At 37.4% G+C, this 26,471-nt stretch overlaps 1 protein-coding gene across 3 annotated transcripts in view; it reads left to right on the forward strand.

Annotated features, from left to right (window-relative positions):
* The first annotated feature begins 299 nt into the window (after positions 1-299).
* The window catches only part of LOC103909721 (cytochrome P450 2J4), a 36,597-nt gene continuing 10,425 nt past the window's right edge, over positions 300-26,471 (forward strand). Inside the window, exons 1-9 of one of the 3 annotated variants that reach the window (XM_087307768.1) lie at positions 300-459; positions 554-573; positions 5,425-5,481; positions 7,312-7,514; positions 13,641-13,803; positions 18,959-19,108; positions 19,253-19,413; positions 21,393-21,569; positions 23,903-24,041. In XM_087307768.1, coding sequence (XP_087163894.1) covers positions 7,317-7,514; positions 13,641-13,803; positions 18,959-19,108; positions 19,253-19,413; positions 21,393-21,569; positions 23,903-24,041 — 988 coding nt within the window. In that variant the 5' untranslated portion in view covers positions 300-459; positions 554-573; positions 5,425-5,481; positions 7,312-7,316. Of the gene's footprint in view, positions 460-553; positions 574-4,805; positions 5,105-5,424; positions 5,482-7,311; positions 7,515-13,640; positions 13,804-18,958; positions 19,109-19,252; positions 19,414-21,392; positions 21,570-23,902; positions 24,042-26,471 lie in introns of those variants that run through there. The other 2 variants (XM_087307767.1, XM_087307769.1) reach the window with 2 other exon arrangements.

Raw genomic sequence — 26,471 nt, forward strand, 5'->3', positions numbered from 1 at the left:
AGCAGTTTCTGAAATACTTAGACCAGCCCGTCTGACACCAACAACCATGCCACGTTCAATTTACTTTTTTTCTCCATTCTGATGCTCAGTTTGAACTGCAGCAGATCGTCTTAACAATGTCTATGCCTAAAATCTTTGTGTTGCCGCCATGCGATTGGCTGATTAGAAATTTGCATTAACAAGCAGTTGAACAGGTGTACCTAATAAAGTGGCCGGCGACTGTACGTTTAAATAATTTTGTCAAGCTGGATTTCCTGCATTGCTAATCCAAGATCCGATTATCCTGTAATTTTTTTTCTGCGATCCAGAAACGTATGAATGATTCAAATCATTTGTACATTGTTTTCTCTGTGCCTCTTTCTATGAAAACTTCAAGAGTTTCTGAAAACAAATCTTTCCACTGTCACCATTGCGCTCATCAGTGCTGGTTTCAAGACGTCATGACATGTGGTTTTGTTGGTGAGATAATCACATTCTTCCACAGTATATATATATATATATATATATTTCAGGAGAAACCCAAGAAAGAAACACTGACTGCTTTCATTTACAGCATCAACCACTGCCCAAAAGGTAAGATTAACTGTCTGTGTTCATAGAAATCTGTTTATTAGGGCCAATATGTGATGCTATTTATATTTAAAATAATAAAAATATATATTTTTGTGTGATTGCTGAAAAATAATTTAACATTAGAAGACACTAATAACCATTTTTTTTGCTTCTTCATCACCAAATTGCTTTGTCTATTTTCTATTTTCATGTCAGAGTTTGTTTATTAGTGCCAATATTTTTATGTTATTTCACTAGTTATATAAAAATATGTTATTTTTGTCTGTTTTCTGTAAAATAATTTACAATTAGAAGACACTACAATAAGCTATTTGTGCTTCTTTGTCACCAAATTGCTTTGCTTAATGACATTTTATTAGTTCATATTGAAATAAATCATTTTTTAAGTGAGTTCTGTGAAATAATTTAACATTCACCTCATTTTGCTACTTCATCACCAAATTGCTTCGCCTATTGTCTGTTGTCTGTTTATTTTCATGTAGAAATCTGTTGATTATAGAGTAGGGCCAGTTTTTATGCCATTTCATTAGTTTATATTGAAAAAAAAAGTTCTTTTTGTGTGATTTCTTTAGAAGACACTAATAAACTTTTTTGTTTTATCACTAAATTGCTTTGTCTGTTTTCTATTGTCTGTATATTTGTACATGTAGAAATCTGTTTATTATACAGTAGGGCCAGATTTTTATGACATTCCATTAGTTTATATTGAAATAAATCCTTTTTTTTAAGTGAGTTCTGTGAAATAATTTACTGTTTACCTCATTTTGCTTCTTCATCACCAAATTGCTTTATCTATTTTCTATTTTCTGTCTATTTTTATGTGGAATCTGTTTATTAGTGCCAATATTTTATATATTTTTTATATTTAAAATAACATTTTAAAAAGATTTACTGTACCATTAGAAGACACTAAAATAAACCATTTTGTGCTTCTTCAATGGCTTTGTCTGTTGTCTGTTTATTTTCATGTGGAATCTGTTTATTATACAGTAGGGCCAGTTTTTTTATGCCATTTCATTAGTTTAAATTGAAATAAATCAGTTCGTTTTTAGTGATTTCTGTCAAATAATTGACCGTTCACCTTATTTTGCCTTTCATCACCAAATTGCTTTGTCTATTATCTATTGTCATGTAGGAATCTGTTTATTAATGCTAATATTTTATGCTATTTATATTTAAAATAAAATTTTAAAAAGATTTACCATCGGAAGACACTAAAATAAACAATTTTTTTTTGCTTCTTCATCACCAAATTGCCTTGTCTATTGTCTGTTTTCATGTGAGAAACTGTTTATTAGTGCCAATATTTTATGCTATTTCACCAGTTTATATAAAACACATTTATTTTTGTCTGTTTTCTGTAAAATAATTTACCATCAGAAGACACTAAAATAAGCCTTTTTTGCTTCTTCATCACCTAATTGTTTTGCCTATTGTTTATTTTCTGTTTATTTTCATGTGGAATCAGTTTATTATAGAGTTGGGCCAGATTTTTATGTCATTTCATCAGTTTATATTGAAATAAATCATTTTTAAAAGCGATTTCTGTAAAATAATTGACCGTTCACCTTATTTTGCTTCTTCATCACCAAATTGCTTTGTCTATTTTTTATTTTCTGTCTATTTTCATGTAGGAATCTGTTTATTATACAGTAGGGCCAGATTTTATGGCATTCCAATATTTTATATTAAAAAAATATGTGAATTTTGTAAAATAATTTAACATCAGAAAACACTAATAAACATTTTTTGCTTCTTCATCACCAAATTGCTTTGTCTATTGTCCATTTTCTGTCTATTTTCATGTAGAAATCTGTGTATTATACAGTAGGGCCAGGTTTTTTTAATGCCATTTCATTAGTTTATATTGAAATAAACCAGTTCTTTCTAAGGGATTTCTGTAAAATAATTGACCGTTCACCTTATTTTGCTTCTTCATCACCAAATTGCTTTGCTTATTGTCTATTTTCTGTTTGTTTTCATGTATAAATCTGTTTATTATACAGTAGGGCCAGATTTTAATATAAACTAATGAAATAGCATAAAATATTGGCACTAATAAACAGATTTCTACATGAATATAGAGAATAGACAAAATCAATTTGGTGAATAAGAAGCAAAATAAGGTGAATGGTAAATTATTTGACAGAAATCACTCAAAAAAAAAAAAACTGAGTTATTTTAATGTAAACGAAAGAAATTGTATAAAAAATTTGCCCTAACAAACAGATTCCTAAATAAAAATAAACACTAGACAAAGCAATTTGGTGATGAAGAAGCAAAATAAGGTATATGGTAAATTATTTTACAGAAATCACTTTAAAAATGATTTATTTCAATATAAACTAATGAAATGGCATTAAAACAGTTATTGTGTGTGCTTTATGTAAATTAGTTTTCCATTAGAAAACTCTAAAATAAAACTTTTTTTTTTTTTTTTTTGCTCCTTCATCCCCCATTTGCTTTGCCTAAGTTTTTTGGGACAGCTTAACTGTTGTATGCTCAATCCACTTAAATTTGTACTAATCAATTAAGTTAACGTAATAGGTTTGTGTTGAGACAGCAAAGAGGAATTGTGTGGAACCCAGCGTTTTGTTTACAGTGTAGTATTACCAGTATCACAGTATAGTATATCAGATTAATTCAAGCACTTTATGGTACAAAACAGCATATTTCCAATATGTTACTATGGTATTTTTACATTTGATCCAGCCAAAGATAAAATGTTCTGCAACCTTTGCACTGTGTGGATGGAGGAAATGTGTTTTACTAGTTTGAGTTCAAAGAACTAATGGTCTAATATGTTTATTACTCACATTGTATATCAATTAAGTAGAATTGATAACAAGAGTGGAACAAAGCCGACAATTACAGACATTTACTCGCTTAGATATTAACTTACAAATCAGGATCAATAAGCCTCTAACAAATAACAACTCTGTCATGCTGTGTATTATGCATTATTAAATTGATGAATGTTAACAATAGGCTGTTTTTAGTCATAGTTTGAAGCTAATATGCTGCTGTGGTTGTCTCAAATGAACGTGACTAATGTTAGGTAACATTTAATTGGCAACGGGTGTAAAGCTGCAATTTTACTGCTTTATGGCAGCCTTATCTGATAACATTGTTGATATGCTGATTATATAATTAGTTATATCAAATTTTGTGATCTACTTTGTGATATGAAGAGTTGCAGGGGGGCTCCACTGAGAGAATTAAACCGCGCGATTCGACCTTTGCGCGGTTTGTTTTCTTCACCCTCTGCCTAATGGAGGACATACAGGGTTGCCAAATCCGCGTTTTTCCCGCGGATATGTACGGTGGCCAGTTTTTAAAATTGTTTTTATTCCACGGTTTTGAGTTTTGATTGTATCTATTACATGAATATGGTTCCATATATTTTTTTAATATACCAAATTAATATTCTACCAATAATTAAATAAAATGTTTAAATTAGGTACTTCTTCCTATACTTGTTTAAAACTGTTAAAAACAAAAGAAGATATTTTGAAGAATGTTCAAAATCCCTAACCTTTGATTTCCATGGTATTTTCTTCCTACTATGAAAGTCAATAGTTACAGGTATTCAGCATTATATCTTCATTTGGATTCATCAAAAGGAAGAAATTAAAGGTTTAGAAGCACATAAAGCTGAGTAAATATAATTTATATATATATATATGGATTAAACAGACCAAGCACAATTTTATGAGGACTCTCTTAAATAAAGACTCCAAAGTATATGTAATCTACAGAAGAAAGTCAGCTGATTTACAATCAACACTTTCAGTGTATAACACACCATGCCTGTGCTGTCAATTCAAAGTCATTTTATGATAACACAATCATATTATAATATTATATCATATTATATATATTATAATTACTGTTAATTTTATAATTTATAATCCATGGAGGGATGTAAATAAATAAACTAAAGTAAATAAATACGAAATAACAAACTGGCGGTGGAATATTTTGAGCTTTGATATTATTGGGCTATATTTTGGGGGAGCTAATTTGACTGGAAGCTAAATTGTCCATAGTGTTTATGAGTGTATAGGTGTCTCCCAGTGATGGGTTGCAGCTGGAAGGCCATACGCTGCGTAAAACAAATGCTGGTTGGCGGTTCATTCCGCTGTGACGACCCCAGATTAATAAAGGGACTAAGCCGAAAAGAAAATGAATGAATGATAGTTTGACTTGCCGTAGTTTTGTTGTGAATACCTGGCAACCCTGGAGTCAGATTTTCACCGCTGGATCATGCAGACAGATGACAGCTCAAAAGAGTCAAATGATCTGACCTGCATCATTAATGCAAGTCTGCTAGCAGGTTTAATTTGATACTACGTAGGCATAGGCTAGTTTTAGCATGAAAACTGAATACAGAATTAAAATGTAATACTTATTTTAATGTATTGGAATTTGTGATTTGCAAGATATTAAAATAAATTCCGCGGGAAACTTTCCAGCATTCTACTCTTCCCAAGCTGGAATTCCGTTCTGGATCTTCTAAATTTGACGTCAGGTGAAGATTTGAAATATTTGAAATAAAAAAATACTTAAATGTGTATCCTGAAATATCTCGTCATTTTCTGCTTCATGTTTTTACTTTTAATATCTCACCTGCAAAATACTTAACATTCTATTTAAATTAATAATAAAAAATAAGTTAATTAAACCAAGGAAGGTGTAATCTTGTTAATAAACACGTATTAGATCATATGTCCGTGGTTTGTGGCTGCCAAAATAAGTGAATATAAGTGAATAGTAAATGTCTTGTCTTAAGCTGATAAATCCATCGCTATAACATCAGCGTTACATACTAAATGTCTTTGTTTCTTTCAGGTTTATTAATGAAATCATCATTCACAGTAACTGGACACGCGGTTATCTGAGCTCTGGGTAAGTACAGTCTTGTTTATTGTGTTTTCGTTTATATTGTGTAGTATAAAACACTACGACTTTTATGAGTGTGAATGTTACAGTGACCGCGAAAGTGTTTGTTTTGGAAACGGTCCATATCATGTGGTGGTGCTAATTCCAGCAATAACAATATAGAAACCATCGAGGTATTTGTATTTGAATGGTGTTGAAGGGGCAGTTAAATACCCAAATAATTAATTATATCATAATTTAATAACCCTCTTTTATTTCAAACATTTTTGACTTCCTTCTGTTAAAAACAAAAAAAGATATTTTGAAGAATGCTGGAAATATTGGGGTAAAGTTGGTTTTATATGCGCACATTCTGATTTTCTCCCTAATAATATAATTTTGGAAAGTACTATTTGCAAATTCTGATTGGTGAATTTATAATAAACCAAGATACAGCATTGTTTATGGTCAATTAAATAGTGTTAATGTTGTTTGGAAGTAATTTAAATACAATTTCAGACCACATATTTAAATGAGCATGCCAAACAATATAACGACAAATGTGCAAATATAAAACTAACTTTATCTGAAAATCATTGACTTCCATAGTATTTGTTTTTCAGTGGGTAACGTTGTGCATTGTATTTCCCTCACTTGAGAGGACAAGCCATGAGTGAGATAAAGGTCTCTTTGCGGTACAAGTCAATGTCTGCATCAATCTGAATTCTGAACAGTGTGCTGTGTTTCTGCAGTCCCCATGACTGCTATTAGTCGTATTCCCCAACTTGCAGGCACGTGCACACATTTGGCTCAACCTGTGCAGTGCACATGCCCTTTTCAGTCTTGGATAGAAAATGCCCTTCCAAAATGATCAAAAGTGCCCCCGCAACGCGACACACCCTCCGTCCCACCCTTCAGTAGGCGCGCGACAACACCGCTCTTGAGTATGCGTGCTCAACCCCCCTCCCCGCTTTACAGTACGCGCATGACAACACAGCTGATCAGAACACGCGCAACAACACCGCTATTCAGTACGTGCGCGGCGACAACACCCGCTTTAGGTTCGATCATTTCCAGCTTTTTTTCATCATCGCTACTAACACCACACTCCATTTCCGCATTACTGGATCTGTAGACAACAGACCGCAAAGGATGATGGCCACGCCTGGGCTGATGGGAATTGTAGTTTTCGCTACCTCCCGTTCGCTTCATTCGCCTGAGCAAATTTTCTCAGAAGACCTATAGTTTTATCGAGTCATGCGACTAATAATATCGAAAAAAATTGCTATTGTGGTATGACGGTATTTACAATACCGTTACATCCCTGATATATATATATATATATATCCTCATTTCCTTTCTACAACTATCTTTGTCTGGAAGAAACCCCCCTCCTCCCCTTCTTCCTCCTTTATCCAGAATGGGCGGCACGGTGGCACAGTGACTAGCACTGTTGCCTCACAGCAAGAATACCAATGGCGTTGGGTCCTCGCAGAGCCATCTGGTATTTCTGTGCGGAGTTTGCATGTTCTCCCCGTGTCCGCGTGGGTTTCCCCTGGGTTCCCCGGTTTCCTCCCCCATCCAAATGTGCTCTTTATTATAGATGAAATAAGCCTAAACCTTTTTTATAATGTCTTACTCTCAGGAATTTCGACTTAGCCTCAGCAGCGGGGGAGTTTGAGATCGACCTGAGCTCAATCTCCCCTTGCCCTTCAAAAGGGGGGAGCCCTGGGCTCGAGGATGCCTTGAGCTCAGGGCTCTCTCCCGGGACAGCATGCCAAGCAGGCTATCTATAAATCTTGAGCAAAGTGTGAACTCTTGAAAGTGAATTAATGTGTGTAATCTCTCTGTTATCAGTAACCATGGCGTCAGTGTTCTCTCAGCTGATTGGTCAGTGGCTGGATGTTCAGGGATTCCTCATATTTCTCTCTGTGCTGCTGCTGGTGAAACACTTTCGAGATGTTTTTACGAATAACATGCCGCCCGGACCCTTCCCTCTACCTTTTGTTGGAAACGTGTTGAGTATAGGCTTTGGGGATCCAATGGAGGTCTTTCCCAAGGTATGTTGTATTGGGTGTAATGAATTCTGTAGACAGCTGACATTTTGTGCATTATAAGTTAAAGTGATGGTTTACCCAAAACTAAACATTCTTTCTAGGGATGCACCGATCGCAATACTTGGATCGGATATCGGTTCAATACCGCATATTTTTGCTGGATTGGATATCGGCCAGCTGGTACCGAACCAAATCCTCTGTTAGATCAGCAGACCACATTCGCAACACTGGAGTAGAGACACACAAAATAGGCATACCTGATAATTCAAATTGGAAAAGGCTCAATAATACATTGGACAGATCCTCAACACACTGATTTCTCCCCTTTGTGCTGCTCAGTTTTAAAAGTGTCTGCAGATACCGGAGGCTCCAGAGATGCATCAAGCATTTCATTAACACAGCGGCTGCACAGATGCTCTGTAAAATTATTCTTAAGTTTCTGTTCTCTCATCACCACAGAAAAATAATGATGAATACTTTCAGTACTGCCAATAGTTTGTAAAGCCTGGCTCATTGTGGTCAAAGTGTCTGATTAAGTGAAGTTTATTCATAAACTAATTTCGAGAGGAGCACGTGCAGTGGCGTGGCGCAAAATGTGGAGGCCCCCCTGCAGGGATCGCTGACGGGGCCCCCTGATGAAGAGGGGGGGGGGAGATACGTCATACGCCAATTTGCATATCACTGACGTCATCACGTTTTACCGTTTCTGTTTGTTTTACAGCCTATGGTTAATAAAGGGGTATTTATTATTGCACTACACTTTATATAAGCATGTTTATTTAACTAAATTTATTGCTGTTTGAATACAGCATGTCATTATAGATGTGTAGTGAATGTGCAGTAATCTCTCATATGTAATAAACTCAGACAAATTCAGAAACTGTCACTAAAATATCTGTGATTGTGAACAAGAAAAGAATAAACGGTCCAATTGAATTGTCAAAATAAAGTAGAAGTAGATCGGTTTGACTGTACAAGGGAAATACCTTCACACTGCCTGTGCTAAATCATTTGTCGTCGGTACGCAGAGGGGTGATCTGCTCTCGAGCTGCAGATGAGAGAGGCTGCTGTACGCGGACTGACTGGGCCGCCTGTCAGTGCTGTGAGGCGGGGGAGGGGCCGGCGGCATCACACGCAGCTCGTTGAGAAGAGTAGGGACGGTACAGTATGGACAAATGACAGTCTAAAAAAATCTCCAATAACACACAAAAAAGTCGCTAGATTTGTCGTTAGGGGGGTCTGAAAAGTCGCTAAATCTAGTGACAAAGTTGCTAAGTTGGCAACATTGGCGGCAAGCAATCAGAATGAAGTAGTCCACCGCTTGAGAGGTGTTCAGAGAACACAGACGTGTGAACTTCGGTTCCGACCACAGTTGTTCCCAAGAGTTTGATTATTGCGGTTGCCGGTTGATTTTCAATTATTGAAAATCGCGACGACGCGGGGCCCCCTAATCACGCGGGGCCCCCCCGCGGTGCGTGCCCTGCGGGCCCATCCGCTACGCCACTGAGCACGTGACTATGATTGAACACGGCTGGTTCTGCATTAGCATGTACGATCCACCAATTAGGCCATTCCTAACCCACTATAAAGAGCCAGGGTTTTTTCACTACAGTCATCTTCGATTTGAAGAATCCCCCCTTCCACCCCTACCTCCTCACCTTTCCCTCCATAGGGCAGCACGGTGGCTCAGTGACTAGCACTGTCGCCTCACAGCAAGAGCGTCACCGGTTCTAGTCCTTTAACAGGCCGGTGGTCGTTTCTGTGTGTAGTTTGCATGTCCTACCCGTGCTTGCGTAGGTTTTCCCCGGGTCCTCCGGTTTCCTCCCACATTCCAAAAACATGCAAAACAAGTAAATTGATAAATCTAAATTTGCAATTCAGGTAATCTTATAACGCAGCATATCTTGTAATAGCATTCAATTTTTAGTCATCAGCTCTTATCAAGGGGGAGTTGTCGAGATCTACCTGAGCTCAAAGCTCCCCTCTCTTCCTCCAAACGGGAGGGAGCCCAGGGCCCAAGAACCTTCGAGCTCAGGGCTCTCTCCCGGGACAGCATGCCAAACTTGCTTATAATCAATCATCAGCTAAGTGTGAACTCTTGAAATAGATAAAGGTGAAACTGACGGGCGCAATATGGATTGGCATTAACAAAAAATGGTTTAGCCTTATATAAGCTGCGCTGAAACTGTGAATATTTCACTGTCTTTTTATTTATATTAATACTTTATTTAACAGACCAGTTTGTTTTGATTAGGGTCAATAGTGGTAGTCTATAACAGATTTCAAAGAAAAATCTTAATGTTGAAAAAGGAACCATGAGCTGCACCACAACAGATCATTGTCTTAACAAATGCTCAAATAATGTAACAGATGTATAAATAACAAATAACAGATCCGCCACTTTTGGCACTCAAACAATCATTAAGTATTCGTGCTGCAGGAATTAGGAGGTTGTCTCACAGCTGTGGTGCAGTGAGGGGTTTGCGTCTTAAATTAACTACGACAGTTTACGTTCATTGAACGGTAAGAATGATTAATAAATCCATATGAAACAGTCCCTTAAAAGTCACGTCTCGCTTTCAGTTTCAGTTTCAAAGCCCAAGTGAACTGTGTCATAGCCGGCCAAGTGAACCGTGCCTGCGCCTGATTCAGCGCACTCACACTTCTCAAACGGGCCTGGGCACGATTCGGATAGCATAGTGTAAATACGCCCTTAATTGCTTTTACAAATTTTAGTGGATTGAACATGAAACGATTAAGTTGTCCCGAAAAAGATTTAAGGACTGTATTGTTTCCTTTAAAAATCATTTTAAATAAGTAGCTTGAACAAGAAGCAAAAGTCATTTTTTTCTTCTGTTGAACACTAAATATGTTTTTTAACCCCTTAACGCCTGATTCACACAGGGCTTCAGTGTCAACACTTGACGGAGGGTGTGTCTGACGTTAAGGTTGACGCGATTGTCATAGCAGTGTCAGCCAATATTACATCTTTGATATTAGATTGCATCTGGCTATTCAATTTAATTTAATTAATGTTTATTTCTTTAACGCTTTTACAATGTAGATTATGTCAGCTTAACAGAAGTTCTAGTAGATTGAAACCGTGTCAGTCCAGTTTTCAGAGCTGAAGTTCAGTTTATTATATGGTTTCCGCTACATTCATTCTTCCATGGCGGGGTGCCACGACAAAATTCATCCCGCCACGGCTACATTACAGCTTTTCGTTTAAAACATTTTATTTTTTTAATAGCTGATAATAAATCGCACCAAAACGTATTAAAAGATGAGTGAATTATACCAGCACGAACTTCTCAGTAACCGTAGTAGTGCTGTGCATTATTTGTTTACCCGTGCTGACAGACTGACTGTGCGTGATGCGTGAGGCCAGCAAACACGACGTATAGCCGTTTCACTTTACTTCAGGACGCATTAACATCGCTCTGTAGGTCTATTAGAGACATTCATAAATATTCCTAGCAAATGTAATAAATGTTGGAGACATAGAAGATCTGCGCGCTCCCGAAGCGACTAATATACTTAAGGGGCGTGCAAGAAGTTTTGTGCACGAGCAGAAGAAACCGGCGCGCAAGCAACGAGATTCACATGCTCGTAGGCTATTACATAAATGCGAACTCGACTTGTAATACTGTGCTCACAACATTTGTCATTAAAATAACGCCACAGGTAGTCTGCGTAAAAAAGGCCTGCCGCCACAGCTGGAAAAAACCCTAGAGGAAACACTGTATTATATAGTACAGTTTACGATTTAATTGTCACTGCTGAAAGTCCAAACACTGCAGAGTAAATCCAGCGCAGCTCCAAAAGTCCCAAAGCATGTAAGCCATTGGCGACAGCGGCGAGAAACAAACTTCACCAATTGACTTAAGTGTAGGAAAAAAGGACCTTGAGAGGAATCAGGCTTAGTTGGGCATGACCATTCCACCTCTGGCCAAACTGCTTGTGCAAAGCTGCAGTCTAGGTAGTGGAAGCTGGAGAACGCTGGAAGTCCATTGTGGAGAAGCTGCAGGTGTGATAAGGTGCTCAGACTGGCCCACAGGATCAATGCGGAGACTTGTCTGTCACTGGGGTCTTTCAGGAATCAGTCTCATGCTCTTCATTCCTCCATGACCACCACAGCATCTGCTCAGGATACGGCCTGGTCCAGGATTATGAAGACCTTGGCATCATTTCTTCACAGGTCTTTTTACTGTCTAAGCGATCTGATTTGATCTGTCGCTTTCATGTTTTGCTTTGAACATCGACATGTTCAACTTACATTTAGTCTTTTGGCAGACGCTTTTGTCCAAAGTGACTTACTCAGTGTCAACGCTTTGGTGTATAGATATAGACTTGGTCTTATTTTAAAGAAGACAAATGTCAAGATGTAGATGAAGATGAAGAGAAGAGTTACAACAAAGGTCATGTGCCTTCATATTTATAAAAAATATGAAAACTTAAAGGGCGCCACAGTAGCTCAGTGATTAGCACTGTTGCCTCACAGCAAGAAGGTCACTGGTTCAAGTCCTAGCTGGGTCAGTTGGCATTTCTGTGTGGAGTTTGCATGTTCTCCTCGTGTTGGCGTGGGTTTCCTCTGGGTGCTCCGGTTTTCCCCACAGTCCAACCACATGTGCTATAGGGAAATTGATAAAAAAGTTTGGCCCGAGTGTATGCGCATGTGTAAATGTGAGAGTGTATCGGTGTTTTCCAGTACTGGGTTGCAGCTGGAAGGGCATCATTTGCGTAAAACATGCTGGACAAGTTGGCGGTTCATTCCGCTGTCATGACCCCTAATGAATAAGAAAAATTAATAAATGAAATCAATAAATGCTTATTTTATTTCTTAAACTATGTATTGTAGCATTGAATTACTGCTAAACATAAAAACTAAATACCTGAACAAATTATATTCCAAATTTGAAGTTGATATCTCAAAAAAATGACCTTTCGGTAAGATTTTGTAAGGCCGCAGTACTAAACATGACCACTGGATGACTACCAGTTTCCATTGATGACCATACAATGGCGCCCCCAGTGTTTTGAGGAATTTTTAATCATACTTTTGACAACATTTGTAAAGTACACATACAGGTCTGATGTAGTATGGGAAGTGTGATAGTATTTGATTTAAATTTAGCCTCTAAAAACATCCAAAAATGTTTACATTTGGATTGCTGTAGCAAAGTAATGCTTTACGACTCTGATGAGTATGCTTGTTGCAAATCAATAAATAATTGCTGCTCTGTAATATGCATCAAAAATCATCTATTTGTCAGCACATATGAGATCTGGGATCAACTAATATCTAGTTTGTCATTGTTGATTCATGTCTAGCCTACAATATTAGGGTTTAAAAATGAAACCGTAACTGGTCGCACAGGTTGTAGGGTGACAGTGGGTGAAGTTTATTTATAAACTACTTTGCTTATGATTGGCACGACTGGCCCAGAGTCAAACTAATGTATGAACCACCAATCAGACGATTCCTAACTCAGTATAAATAACCAAACATCTTACTTGTAGTCATCTTCGTCTTGAAGAATCCCCCCTTCCACCCCCTCTCCTCCTCTTTTCCTCTATAGGGCAGCACGGCGGCCTAGTGGTTAGCACTGTGGCCTCTCAGCAAGAATGCCTCTAGTTCAGGTCTCTACCCAGCATTTCTGTGTGGAGTTCATGTCTCCCCATGCTCATGTGGATTTTCCCCGCGTACTCCGGTTTCCTCCCACAGTCCAAAACATGAGACTTAAATAAATTGACTAAACCAAGTCAGCACCATAGTGAAATTCCACCAACAACACACCCTCATAGCAATCCTTAAGCAGCAGGAACGGGGGTTCTCAAGATCTACCTGAGCTCAAACTCCCCTCTCGCCCTGCAACGGCAGGGAACCCCAGGCTCGAGGATCTCATGTGCTCAGGGCTCTCTCCCGGGACGGCATGCCAAACTAGCTTATTACCAATCATCAGCTAAGTGTGAACTCTTGAAATGTGTTTTAATCTATTATGCTGATAATGCACTGGGCAACTTTTGGAAACGATGCTGCCATTGGTAACTAAGGTGGACAGGGAAAGTAAATAATGAGTACATTTTGAATTCTTTTTCTATTAACTATCCCTTTAACCTGTCTTCCAGGTTGCAGAGAAGTATGGAGACGTGTGCACATTTTATATTGGAACCAAACCCTGTATCCTGATGACTGGATATGAGGTCTTCAAAGAGGCGTTTGTGGAGCAGGCGGACATCTTTACTGACCGACCGTTCTTCCCTGTCAATGACAGGATCTGCAAAGGGAAAGGTAAAAAACAACACTGCACATTTGGCTCTTTACCTCTCAAATATGACGGTTCACAGAGGCTGCATTTATAACCGCATGGTTAAAGTGACCCAATTCTGATTTATTTATTTGTTAAATGTTTTTCCCCCATGTGGCACAGATTGGATATAGCTAGTGAAAGCAGGAAAAAAACACATAGATTCTGATTTACTCAAATCATATTCAGGCCTCGTTCATATGTGGAAATGTATTCAATATGAACTGGATCTGTGCCCTCGTGTCTGCAGTGTAAGCAAGTAGATCAGCTTTTCACCGGTCAATGCTAGTTGTGCATGATTAAAAACCATAGCGAATGACAGCAACATTTCAGAACAGACTTCAGCAGAGTCGCAAACCTTAAAGGTGCAGTAGGTGATCTTCCACAATGCTAACAGCTTAGCATAAATCTCTGAATCACAGTCCCTCCCCTGCCGTCTAGAGCCACGCGTCCTGAAAGAGCACAGCAAAAGAACCCTCTCTCATGTGTTAAAAGTGACTGGTCCAGGGGTGGCCAACCCTGTTCCTGGAGAGCCACCTTCCTGCAGATTTCAGTTGCTACCCATATCAAACACACCTGAACCAATTAATTAGGATCTGAACACCACGTGATAATTACAGGCAGGTGTGTTTGAAATGGGTTGCAACTGAAAGATCCAGGAAGGTGGTTCTCCAGGAACAGGGTTGGCCACCCCTGGACTAGTGCTTGTCTGGCAGTGTGCAAGCCAAACTGACATGCTATTTCAGAGTGAATATTTAGAGTTGCATGGTAAACAATATAGGGAGAGACTAGGCGGAATAGCGCTATTTACTTGTGTTTTGTTGTTAAACTAATTAAAATCTGCATTATCGATGCTGTAAAAGGACCTTATGAAACTGAAAATAGTCTCATCAATCTTTCACCGGAAGATTTTAGTGGCTGAACAACACTTCTGTGAGGATATAACCCATTTGTAACAACAACATCTAACGTTACATCAGCTTTGCGTGAAGCTAAAACAGTTTTAAAACAGAACATTACCTGTCTAAGAGAAATCCTTCAGACATTGTGTCATCATTTCTCTAGCTTGCAAAGGCAACTCAAATATTGAGTCAGGTTTTTTAAAAGTTTTGATTCAGCAGGAATTTCCTGATCGCGCGTGCTCTCTCTTGTGAACGTGCGGCGGTCGGCGAAGCTAAAGGCAAGACAGACCTGCCAGGCTGTAAGACCCAATGACTGTGTGAGACCAGCCTGATCTCACAGGGAAACGTAAGTATTATACGTTTTGCCAGTTTAGTGGCGAGTTCAGTCGTACGAAATGGTACGATTTTAAAAAGGAGGCGTGGCACCTGACCCCACCCCTAACCCCAACCATCATTGGGGGATGAGCAAATCATACTAAATAGTACGAATTAGATCGTACGAATTCATACGAATTAGCCACTAAATGAAAAAGTTACGAATTGCCGTGAGATTGTGTCGGTGAGACCGCATCCGCCGACTCCACATACAGCACACAATATTTAGCCGTTTATGAAGGGTCTTATGTGTTTGTTTCCATGATCCACATACGACAGGGGTGTCCAAACTCTGTGCTGGAGAGCCGGTGTCCTGCAGATTTTAGCTTCAACACACCTGCAAGGATGCTTCTAGAGTTCCTAGTAAGAGCTTGATTAGCTTGCCCAGGTGTGTCTGTTTGGGGTTGGAACTAAACTTTGCAGGACACCTGCCCTCCCGGACTGAGAAGTATGGGGTTTGTTGCATGTTTTTCCCCCGCAATGCTGTCAGGGCAGATACAGCAAGCTGTTTGTGTGCAGCAAGCATTTTTGTCGAGAGAGATGTACAAGAACTGGAGAATGGCAGACTTTGTCTTTTATCAGTTGAGTTCGTTACCATTCAGACACATGGGGCTCTATTTTGACGGTCCATGCGCAGAGTGCAAAACGCAGTGCGCAAACGCTTTCAGGGCGTGTCAGGACGCGTTTTTGCTAATTTAAGGACGGGAAATCTGCTTTGCGTCATGGCGCATGGTATAAAAGGGTTTAGTTTATTTTCTTAATGAGTTATAGGTGTGTTTTGAGAATAAACCAATTAGAGTTTCATCTCCCATTCCCTTTAAGAGCCAGCTGCGTCACGCCAAGAGCGCATTCGCTATTTACAGGACGTAAAGTAAGTCTAAGTGGAAAAATGAGCATTTCACTAGCAAACAGTAAACAGTGTTTTAACAGAAAACTGTTAAACAGAGCATCTACTGCGTGTGAATGAGAGATAATGGATCTACTTTCACATTCGCTCTTGGATAGGGAAACCTTTACGCACAGACATCAATTAGTCTATAAATAATTAATTGAGCTTGTTAAGTGCAAATATTCGTTTCAAAACTATTTCTAAATTCAGTTCTAATTTCCAGCAAACGAACAAATGAATAATAATAACCAAATGAGCTCAAAAACCTGAGTTATATCCTAAAACACATGCTGTGCCCCATATGGTCTAAAACCTGACAGGTGGACAAATCTAAGCTTGTTTTTAATAAAACAAATATAAATATGGATATAAAAAATAATACTGCTAATAATAATAACATTATACAAAAGCAAATTGTTATGAATGAACTGAAAAAGCCTCCCGAGATGAAGAAGACATAAAAGCAGTGATTTTTCATATTTATGTAGGCTAGAAAATAATATGTTTTGTAATATTTTAATCCTTTATATTTATATCCTATATCTATTCTTATTATATACTATATAAATCCTTAATATAAAATTTTTTTCATATGTAAAGATATTTGCCTATTGCTCTCTTGTGTGTATTAAGCAGTGTGTAAGCGAGGCGCAACTCTGCGCCGGAGTTTAGACCGGGTAAGTTTTGGTCTAATGAAAAATCTATTATAGTTTCTCAAAATAGCAACGCGCCAGCGGTCCGCCTCAGAACACCTTCCTTATTAGACCAGAACACCTATGGGTGCACATATGAGCGCTAATGCATTTGCTATTTAAACAGCGTAGCGCAACGCCTCAAAACGACTCTTGCGCCAAGCTGAAACTACCAAAAGACTACTGCGCCGCGCCTTGCGCCACACTGCGCCGGTGTATGATAGGGCCCATGATGTTCAAACACGTTTAAAATCCTCCGGATTACGGCAGGGTTAATGGTTGAAAATACAGGGAAAGAGACCTGCTGCACTGCTTTCCACTGTATCTGCATTCAGACCCGGGGATTGAGGATTCTTCAAAATATCTTATTTTGTGTTTAACAGAAGAAAAAAACTGTAAGGTATTTGAAAGCCACTTGAGGGAGAGTAAAATAGTGAGCAAATATAAGGTTTTGTGTGACAATCCCTTTAATATTGCACATTCCATAGACTGCAGTGATTCATCATGTGTAATTCAACATGAGAAATCGGATTTTCCTGCTTCTTGCAATAAAGAAGTTCATTCATATAGAACTATGAAAACACACATCAGTGTATAAACCCAGTGACCCTATGGCTACAGGAGCATACATTGAGACTGAATGCTCCTCATTCAGAAGTGCACATTGCGTTAACACATGACCGGCCACATTTATACACCAGACATTTGATTTTCAGAAGCATGCCATCATGAGGTTTTAAGGTTCAGTCTTTTAATTTCTTTGTAACAATTATTATTTTATTGCACTGCAGAATGATTGATTGTCTCCAGCATTTTTTTAGTATAAATATTTTGATTCACATTATGAACTTGACAAGCTTACTTAAGCAAATGAATAAAGACATTCAGCATTGCTTTCTGATCCAAATTATGCGATTTTAGGCTAAATGTGATTAATTTTATGGAAAAAATTGGAGTTTACTTTTTGGTAACACTTTTAAAGCATTGTGTTTTTAAAGTGATTTGTTCTGTAAATTAATAAATCGTTCTTAAAAATTAATAGTAAAAATAATTGGTCTAATAATATTGAACATAGCTGTGTGTGTGTGTGTGTGTGTGTGTGTGTGTGTGTGTGTGTGTGTGTGTGTGTGTGTATATATATATATATTTGCAAACTTTAAAAAAAATGTATGAAAGCCTGTTAAAAATTATGACTTGAATTATGAAGTTGAAATTACGAGATAAAAAATCTAAATTATTAATTAAAAAAATGAAATTCCGATTTAATGATTGTGTAGAAGTGACATTATTACACCAGTAGGTGGCGACAAACAACCATCTAAATGGATGTCACTTTATTAATTCTTCTAAAATGATAAAAAATACTCTATTCAAGAGAGTTATTGAGTCTTTAACTGAAAATTATATAAAAAAAAAAAAACAGATTGATTATATATAATAGACCATATTTACATAATATATTTGAAAATATTTGCAATTATTATGGTTATATATGTGGTCATTTTTTAAATATTAAAAAAGCTGCCTTTTGATTTTTGAATTTTGACTTTTTATCTCATAATTTCAACATTGTTAAGTCATAATTTTGACTTTTTATCTCATAATTTCAACATTGTTAAGTCATAATTTTGACTTTTATCTCATAATTTCAACCTTGTTAAGACACAATTTTGACTTTTTATCTCATAATTTCAACATTAAGTCATAATTTTGACGTTTATCTCATAATTTCAACCTTGTTCAGTCATAATTTAGACTTTTTATCTCATAATTTTAACCTGAAGTCATAGTTTTGACATTTTATCTCATAATTTCAACCTTGAGTCGTAATTTGGATTTTTTATCTCGTAATTTTAACATTGTTAAGTCATAGTTTAGACTTTTTATCTCATAATTTAAACCTTGTTAAGTCTAAATTTTGACTATTTATCTCATCAATTTAACCTTGTCATAATTTAGACTTTTTATCTCATAATTTCAGCCTTGTTTAGTCATAATTTTGACTTTTTATCTCATAATTTCAGCCTTGTTTAGTCATAATTTAGACTTTTTATCTCATAATTTCAGCCTTGTTAAGTCATAATTTAGACAGTTTAAGGCAGGATTTTTGTTTCACACCTGCCAGAAATGGGCTTCTATAGAAATCAGAAATCTCTAGTAGAAAAATGTTATAGAAAATACTGTGAAAAAGTCCTTCCTTGTTATACATAACTTGGGAAATATTTTGAAGCATAATGCAAAATAAAATGCACAGAAGGGCTAATAATGTGTTGATCTGTAGGGCTGATCTTCTCTGGTGGTCACATGTGTCGTCAGCAGAGACGTTTCGCTCTGGCCACACTCAAGTATTTCGGTGTGGGCAAGAAAACTCTAGAAAACTCCATCTTGCAGGAGTGTCGCTCTGTCTGTGAGTCTGTACAAAGCGAGCGAGGTACAGTTTTTACATCGTTTCTATTACATCTATTCTATTACATCGACAGGGCTAACCACTGAGCCACTGAGCCGCCCAATATTTTATTTATATTATTTAGTTTTTTTTAAAACCCATTTTGTTTGTTCTCTTTTGATTTCCCAGGTTTACCGTTCAACCCTCATTACATCCTGACCTATGCGGTGGGCAATGTAATATGCAGCCTCGTTTTTGGATACAAGTTCGATTACGGAAATGATGATTTTAATAAGCTGTTGGATTATTCAGATGACACCTTTAAGCTGCCCATCAATATCTGGGGCCGGGTAGGAAACCAGATTTACTGCCTTTTTTACCCTTTTCAAACCATGTACATGCATACTATAGTATTTGTGAAGCATTTTAAAGGTCCCATGAAAATAAAATAAAGTTTTATAGATGTTGGTATCAGTATTGTTAGTTTTTAGGGTATCTACAGGGTGGGCCATTTATATGGATACTCCTTAATAAAATGGGAATGGTTGGTGATAATAACGTCCTGCTTGTGGAACATTACTATATGTGAGGGGGCAAACTTATCAAGATGGGTGGTGACCATGGTGGCTATTTTAAAGTCGGCCATCTTGGATCAAACTTTTGTTTTTTCAATAGGAAGAGGGTCATATGACACATCAAACTTATTGGGAATTTCACAACTTTATTCTTTCATGAGTTATTTACAAGTTTAGGCTTCCAGTATCTGTAGTTTCAGGTGCTGCACATCTTGTATCTCCACACCATAGACAACAAAGATAGTGGGGTCAATCTTCATCAATGGAAACCTCAAGGCCATTGGATGTTTGAAGCTGCTACATGATGATTTGTTTCCCTCTTTATGCACTGAAGCTGGCACATTCCCTGAGTTTTTCCAGCAAGATGGTTCACCACCACGTTATGAGTGTCAGGTCCGAGCATTCCTAGATGAACAAAAAGAAAAGTGAAAAGTGGATTGGTCGTCGTGGGCCAGTTGAACGGCCCCCAAGGTCTCCCGATCTGACCCCCTTAGACTTTTATCTTTGGGGTCATCTGAAGGCAATTGTCTATGGTGTGAAGATACAAGATGTGCAGCTCCTGAAACTACGGATACTGGAAGCCTGTGCTGGCATTTCTCCTGCGGTGTTGCTATCAGTGTGTGAAGAGCGGGAGAAGAGGGTTGCATTGACAATCCAACACAATGGGCAGGATATTGAACACATTTTATAAGTGGTCGTAAACCTTGCAACTAACTCATGAAATAATAAAATTACGTTAAAACCAAGCACACCATTGTTTTTCTTGTGAAATTGCCAATAAGTTTGATGTGTCACATGACCGCCTTCCTATTGAAAAAACAAAAGTTGGATCTAAGATGGCCGACTTCAAAATGGCCCCCACCCATCTTGAAAAGTTTGCCCCCTCACATATACTAATGTGCCATAAACAGGACGTTAACATCACCAACCATTCCCATTTTATTAAGGTGTATGCATAAAAATAGCCCTCCCTGTGCATTAATGCAATTAATTTTTACATAAATGCAATTAACACACATAAACAACAAGTGTTTTGGTTACTTTATGGTTAAACGTTTCAAAAACTCTCCAAATCATGAGTGTTTTTCAGAATCTGGTCAATGATAGTGCCGATTCAGCATTGCAGATCCTGAGATTTGACTATTTTGCATGCGCACATTGCGATATCGATGCTGAAACCATATATTACACTGCAAAAAATGCTTTTCTTACTTAGATTTTTTGTCTTGTTTCAAGTCCAAATATCCCACAATTCTTAAATCAAGAAGAATTTTCAAGACAAGCAAAACATATTGTCTTATTTTCAGCAATAATATGCCAAAATGAAGTAAGTTTTTACTTAAAACAAGCTTAATAATCTGCCAATGGGGTAAGCAAAATAATCTTATGTCAAAAGGAAAAACAAGATTATTTTGCTTACGCCATTGGCAGATTATTAAGCTTGTTTTAAGTAAAAACTTACTTCATACTTAAAATATAATAAAAAGGAATTGGAAAAAAAATAATAATTACTTCATTTTGGCATATTATTGCTGAAAATAAGACAATATGTTTTGCTTGTCTAGAAAATTCTTCTTGATTTAAGAATTGTGAGATATTTGGACTCAAAACTAGACAAAAAATCTAAGTGAGAAAAGCATTTTTTGCAGTGTATGCAGCTCTTTTGAAATGTGCTTCAGTGAAGATTTTTAATGATGGATTATAATGAATTATTTCTATTATTCTACTGACAGATTGTTTTCATCCCTCAACAGTTGTATAACGCATTTCCCAGCGTGATGCCGTTGCTGCCGGGAAAACACCAGACAGCGTTTGCCAACCTCACCAAGCTGAAGCTGTTTTTCCAGGAGGAAATCAACAAACACAAAGAGAACAGAAACCCATACAGCCCAAGAGACTACATTGACTGTTACCTGGAGGAAATCGAGAAGGTAGCTGAATCAAGCATTTTAAATCATGCATTTCAATGACATCAAGTGAAATGAAAAGGCCATTTTAGGTCTGCTGTATGACTGTATCTAATACTCTAGCTGCAGTTAATTGCTGAACCTGTAGTTCCAGTGTAAGGTATTATCACAATATCGACCTAAGCTCCAGAAAAGGGTTACTTTAACAGTTATAATAACAATAAACACTTGGCGTGTTGCACATGTATGCATGTTCAGAATAAATAAGTGTATCAACCAAATCCCTAAGGAATAGTACAGTACTACAAGCACTTTATAATAAAGTCTGATTGGTATATGTTAGTTAATAGATATAAATCAAAAGTGAGAATAAAGCCAGATTCAAAACAGTTACTGTTAAAATGAGTTCTGGGCAAAGATTTATCCCATTCAAAATAAATGTTTGTTTTGACATATACAGTTTGTCAGAATTATTAGCCCCCCTGTTTATTTTTTCCTATGATTTCTGTTTAACGAAGAGACATTTCTAAACATAATAGTTTTAATAACTAATTATTTTATCTTTGCCATGATGACAGTGAATAATATTTGACTAGATATTCTTCAAGACACTTCTATTCAGCTTAAAGTGACATTTAAAGGCTTAACTAGGTTAATTAGGGTAACTAGGCAGGTTAGGGTAATTGGGCAAGTTATTGTATAATGATGGTTTGTTCTGTAGACTATCTAAAAAATATATAGCTGAAAGGGGCTAATAATTTTGACCTTAAAATGGTTCATAAAAAATTAAAAACTGCTTTTATTTTAGCCGAAATAAAACAAATAAGACTTTCTCCAGAAGAAAAAATATTATAGGAAATACTGTGAAAATTTCCTTGCTCTGTTAAACAACATTTAGGAAATATTTTAAAAAAAAGGGGTGGCTAATAATTCTGACTTCTATGTTTGATCAGGAAAAAAGCCAGATTTATTTAGTTACTGTTAAATGTTAGTGCTGGGCAAATATTAATCACATCCCAAATAAAAGTTTGTGTACGTGTATATTTATTGTGTATATATAAATACACATTCGCTTATATTTAGGTATAAAATATAGATGTATATGATACAAATTAGGCGACGCAGTGAATAGCGCTTTCGCCTCACAGCAAGAAGGTCGCTGGTCCCGACAGGATCAGTTGGCGTTTCTGTGTGGAGTTTGCATGTTCTCTTTGAGTTCGCGTGGGTTTTCTCTGGGTGCTCCGGTTTCCCCCACAGTCCAAACACATGCGCTATAAGGTAATTGGGTAGGCTAAAGTGTCCATTGTGTATGTGTGTCAAAGACTGTGTGGATATTTCCTGGAGATAGGTTGTGGCTGGAAGGGACAAACGTGCTGGATAGGTTGGCGGTTCATTACACTGTGGCGACTCTGGATTAACAAAGGGACTAAGCTGAAAAGAAAATCAATGAATGAAACAAATTATATACACAACTAAATATCTGACAAAATTGTTTTGTTTATTTACATGTGCGTATTACATATACATAATCAATATAAATAATAAACGCACACATGACAAAAACTTTTATTTTGAATGCAATCAATCGTGATTAATCTTTGCACAATAAAAATACGATAAAAATAAAAATACAAAAATAAAAATACAACAGAATTTTATTAGTACTTCCATTTAATAAAAATACTAAATTTTAACACATGCCCTAGCTAAGAAATTAACATCTTCTGAGCTTGTACTGGAAAAATACCAGAACATTTAGCATATACTGTATCATACGGCTGGATTTCAGACAGTTTAATATCATAGTTTTGCTTTCACATGCTGTTCCGAAGTTCATCTGTAGGTGGCAATGTTTCACAATTTGCCCAACATAGTTTTTTTAAATTCAGAATTACATTTAATGCGATCTATAAAATATGTCTTTTACATATTTCATTTAGCACAATCATTCATTTAGTGTTTTTTTAAATGGCTAATAATATTAAAAGCATTAAAAGCGATAGCAAATAGCAATAAAAGTAGCATTTGTTTAGGTAAATGTTATAGTTCAGGGGTGGCCAACCCTGTTCCTGGAGAGCCACCTTCCTGCAGATTTCAGTTGCAACCCATATCAAACACACCTGAACCAATTAATTAGGACCTGAACACCACGTGATAATTACAGGCAGGTGTGTTTGATATGGGTAGCAACTGAAATCTGCAGGAAGGTGGCTCTCCAGGAACAGGGTTGCCCACCCCTGTTATAGTGCAAGAATTGTTATTGCAGTACTCAGCAGCAATATTGCACATTGCAGATTTTCCCAGTATCGCGCAGCTCCTAGTTAACTCCCCTTCTTCATCTTCCCCATTGTTTCCAGTGTAAGGACAAAGAAGCCGAATTCACAGAGGAAAACCTGATTCACTGTGTGCTGGATCTGTTTGGCGCGGGGACAGAAAGCACTGCTAAAACACTGGTTTGGGCTTTACTCTACATGGCCAAGTATCCAGATGTGCAAGGTGGGTCACCATATAGAATTATTCGGCCTCTTGTGAATTTTTTGTTCAAATATTTCCCGAATGATGTTTAACAGAGCGAGGAATTTTGCATAGTATTTCCTTTAATATTTTTTCTTCTGGAGAAAGTCTTATTCATTTTATTTTGGCTAGAATATAAGCAGTTTTTAATTATCTTAAGCCATATTAAGGTTAATATTATTAGCCCCCTTAAGCAATATTTGTTTTGGATTGTCTACAGAATAAACCATTGTTATACAATAACTTGCCTAATTACCCTAGCCTGCCTAATTAACCTAGTTAAGCCTTTAAATGTCACTTTGAGCTGAAAACTAGTATCTTGAAGAATATCTAGTCTAATATTATGTGCTGTCATCATGGCAAAGATGAAATAAATCAGTGATTAGAAATGAGTTATTAAAACTATGATGATTAGAAACGTGTTCCCTCCATTAAACAGATATTTATAGGAATGTAACGGTATCAGAATTTCACGGTACGGTAATACCTCGGTATGAATGTCACGGTACGGTATTTATTGAATAATTTACAGGAAAAAACAAAACTTATGAAAATACTCCAAAAAAGTGCCAAAAGTGTCAATGACATACAAATTAGCCATCTATCTGTAAGCTTTGAAACAGGAACTTCAATTTTAATAACAAAAAAATATTAAACCATGTAAAAAAATAAAGTTTCAATTTAGTATTGTTGAAAACTCATCACATTCAACATTTAATCACTCACTCACTTAGATAGAGATGGGTTTAAAGGAAAATTATCATATAAATATAATCTGGTAAAAGCTGGTATCTCTGGGCATTTACAATGTCCCCTGCAACAGAAAAAAACCCTCTCATTTGGGACTGAGGTTTCTGGGACAACAGAGATATGACTTGGCCCAGGTTGACAGCAGTGGGTAACGTTGTGCATTGTCTTTCCCCCACTTGAGAGGACAAACCATGAGTGAGATAGAGGTCTCATGTCTGCATCAATCTGAACAGTGTGCTGTGTTTCTGCAGTCCCCATGACTGATTATTAGTCGTATTCCCCAACTTGCAGGCACGTGCACACACAGTGCTCAATCTGTGCAGTGCACATGCCCTTTTTAGTCTTGGATAGAAAGTTCCCTTCCAAAATGATCAAAAGTGCCTCCGCGACGCGACACACCCTCCGTCCCGCTTTAAAGTACGCACGCGACAACACAGCTGATAAGAACTCGCGCGACAACACCGCTATTCAGTACGCGCGCGACAACACAGCTGATAAGAACTCGCGCGACAACACCACTATTCAGTACGCGCGCGGCGACAACACCCGCTTTAGGGTTTTCCAGCTCTTTTTGATCCCCGCTTCTAGCAGCACACTCCATTTCCACATTACTGGATCTGTAGCGACAACAGACCGCAAGGGATTATGGCCAAGCCTGGGCTGATGGGAATTGTAGTTTCCGGTACCTCCCGTTCGCTTCATTCGCCTGAGCAAATTTTCTCAGAAGACCTATAGTTTTACCGAGTCATGCGACTACGGTAATATCAAAAAAAATTAATATTGCGGTATGACGGTATTTACAATACCGTTACATCCCTAGATATTTAGGAAAAAAATATACAGGAAAGCTAATAATTCAGCTATAGCAATAAGGTTGTGCCCAAAAAATCTCAAGAATTGCGTTTCAGCTCATTTAAAATCTGCAATATAAGCAGCAAATATTTGCACTATGGATCCTCCGATCGATCTGAACCGATCACAAGTGTTTGTTAACGTGTTTACAAGCAGAGGACATATAAGAACTGAAATCCTTTTACATATAAGAGCTGAAAGTTCTGTGTTTTCAACAATATTGCGAGTTCAAAGGGGCACTCCTTGAAAATATTTTGTAGTCCAAGCTTGCAGTGAATAATATACTGACACAACTCTGATAAATAGTAATAAGCATTCATTCATTTTCTCGTCGGCTTAGTCCCTTTATTAATCCGAGGCCGCCACAGCGGAATGAACTGCCAACATATCCAGCACGTTTTTACGCAGCGGATGCCCTTCCAGCCGCAACCCGTCCCTGGGAAACATCCAAACACACACACACAACGGACAATTTAGCCTATATAGGAAAAAATGTCAGTTTCTGATTAACTGGCGCCAAATATCAACAGTAAAAAAGGAATTTATTGAGATAGGAGAAGCTGCCTGAATCTTCTTTACTTTAAAAATAACTAAATAAGCCCAATATAGGTGAATTAACCTACCCAATTCACCTATACCACATGTCTTTGAACTGTGGGGGAAACTGGAGCACCTGGAGGAAACCCAGGCGAACGCAGGGAGAACATGCAAACTCCATACAGAAACGACAACTTGAGCAGAGGTTCGAACCAGCGACCTTCTTGCTATGAGGGGACAGCACTACCTACTGCCATTGCTTCGCCCTATAAT

The sequence above is a fragment of the Danio rerio genome, chromosome 23 (assembly GCF_052040795.2).
Source record: "Danio rerio strain M-AB ecotype USA chromosome 23, GRCz13ab, whole genome shotgun sequence".
NCBI classification, from domain to species: domain Eukaryota; kingdom Metazoa; phylum Chordata; class Actinopteri; order Cypriniformes; family Danionidae; genus Danio; species Danio rerio.